The 2,231-nt window shown below is 45.7% G+C and overlaps 1 gene segment (V, D, J or C); it reads left to right on the top strand.

The window, feature by feature from the left end:
- Nucleotides 1-715: 715 nt before the first annotated feature.
- Nucleotides 716-1,270, top strand: LOC128772895 (immunoglobulin heavy variable 3-74-like; the record flags this gene model as incomplete). The annotated part of the segment is given in 2 exon segments: nt 716-823; nt 924-1,270. Coding segments are annotated over 2 exon segments (393 nt in total), but the record flags the coding sequence as incomplete, so codon positions are not given.
- Nucleotides 1,271-2,231: the final 961 nt, after the last annotated feature.

The following is a 2,231-nucleotide window of genomic DNA, read 5'->3' as shown; positions in this document are numbered from 1 at the left end:
TATTTGTTTGAGAATCACATGAACTTACATATAGTGAAACCTTAGAATCTCCACAAAAAAAGTATTAGAACTAATAAACTCAGGAAAAGTTCAGGGTACAAATCAACATACAAAAATATGTTGTATTTCCACACACCTAAAACATAGTATATGAAAAAAATAACAAAATCACACAATTGAAAATGGCACAAAATGGAGCATCTGTGTGGCTCAATCCGTTAAGGGCCTACTGTTGATTTTGGCTCAGGTCATGATCTCCTGGTTCCTGAGTTTAATTCTAAGGCAGGGTCTGCAATGATTGTGCAGAGCCTGCTTGGGATTCTCTGTCCCCTTCTCTCTCTCTGATCTCTCTCTCCTTCCCTCTATCTGTCACACAAAAATAAACACACATTAAAATATATGGCACAAAATAAAGTATTTAGGATTAAATTTCACTAAAAAGTAAAATAGTATACCAAACATGATGTGCTGGGAGAAAGACATGTAAAATGGCAAACACAGATGAAAAGATCACTGTGTTCACAGATCAGAATTATTTATACTGTCACAGTCCCTTCTGCAAGAAGTGATCCAGAAGTGCCTCTCAAACACTGGTTTTAAATTTGAAACAAATCTAAGTCTGGAGCCTGATATATAGTCAGAGGATATGCAAATAGGGCCCTCCCTGTGCTGATTAAACCAGTCCGGCTCCAACCCTGCAGCTGGGAGAGGAGACCCAGCCCCGGGAGTCCCAGGTGTTCCCATTCTGTGATCAGCACAGAACACACACACCTCACCATGGAGTTTGTGCTGGGCTGGGTGTTCCTGGTTGCTCTTTTAAAAGGTAATTCACGGTGAATGGGAGACACTGAGTATGTGAGTGGACATGACTGAGAAAGAGTGGATGTGTGACAGTTTCCTGACTAAGATGTTTGTGTCTGCAGGTGTCCAGTGTGACGAGCAGCTGGTGGAGTCTGGGGGAGACCTGGTGCAGCCTGGGGGGTCCCTGAGACTCACCTGTGTGGCCTCTGGATTCACCTTCAGTAACTATGGAATGAGCTGGGTCCGCCAGGCTCCAGGGAAGGGGCTGCAGTGGGTCGCATATATTGAATATGATGGAAGTAGCACAAGCTACACAGACTCCGTGAAGGGCCGATTCACCATCTCCAGAGACAACGCCAAGAACACGCTGTATCTGCAGATGAACAGCCTGAAGACCGAGGACACGGCCACATATTACTGTGCAAGTGACACGGTGAGGGGACCTCACTGGGAGCCCAGACACAAACCTCCCTGCAGGGGGGATCAGCACCACCAGGGGGCGCACACTAGGCACAATTCTGCTTTGTGTTCCCAGGAGCAGGTGCAGATGGAGGTTAAAGGAAGCTTTCTGTCAGGGTCTGGGGCTTCCTCTCCACACAGCAGTTTCTCTAGGGAGCCTCTCTGGTCACAGGATTCTGTCTTTATCTATTAACTCTCTGAATTAGCAACTGTGTTGTCATAGGAAATCTACCCTAACATGCACAAAGACACAGTTGTTTGCATTGCTTACTCCTGTCTCTCAGTATGAGTGAATTGCTGATTTCCTGACGCACAACAGCTGAACCTTTACAGGAGTCCCAGATGCACTCACTGTGCAGCCAGGACTACAGGATCCCCCAGACCCCCATTATCTTCACCCAGCACTTGTCCCAACAATGTGACACACTTCCCTCCTGGCACTTGCTACTCAGGACTTTAAATGAGCTACAGCTTTATCCAATTCCTCTAAAGAAGAGATAATTCATCTCCATGTATTAGTCAGGATTCTCCCGAGGAACAGAAACCAAAGAACATTGGTTTCCATGACTAAATACATTGATAAGCCCCACATTCCACTCTCACATGCTGGAGACCCAGGAAAACCAGTGGTGTAATTCTCATCTGATGCTGAACTAGTTTCTAGTCTCAGAACGTGAAGAGCTGATGATGTAACTCTCAGAACAAGGCCCAGAGGAGACCAATGTTCCAATTGAAACATGCACATGGCAAGTAAAACTGAGGGAATTCCTCCTCCCTCTGCATCAGTTTCTATTCTTAACCTTAATGGAATGGGTGATGCCCAGGCAGACAGAAACCATGGATACAAATGCCAGTCTCTTCTGGAACACATCACAGACATCCACAGAAACAGTGGGGAGTCTGGGCACCCATGATGCAGTCAAGATGACACATAAAGGTAATCATGACAAGTCAACCTCCTGTAAATGTGC

This window comes from Panthera pardus, unplaced genomic scaffold (genome assembly GCF_024362965.1).
Source record: "Panthera pardus isolate Hobbes unplaced genomic scaffold, ASM2436296v1 HiC_scaffold_24, whole genome shotgun sequence".
Lineage (NCBI taxonomy): Eukaryota > Metazoa > Chordata > Mammalia > Carnivora > Felidae > Panthera > Panthera pardus.
The sequence above is the reverse complement of the archived record's forward strand: the minus strand, read 5'-3'. Positions and strand labels throughout refer to the sequence as shown.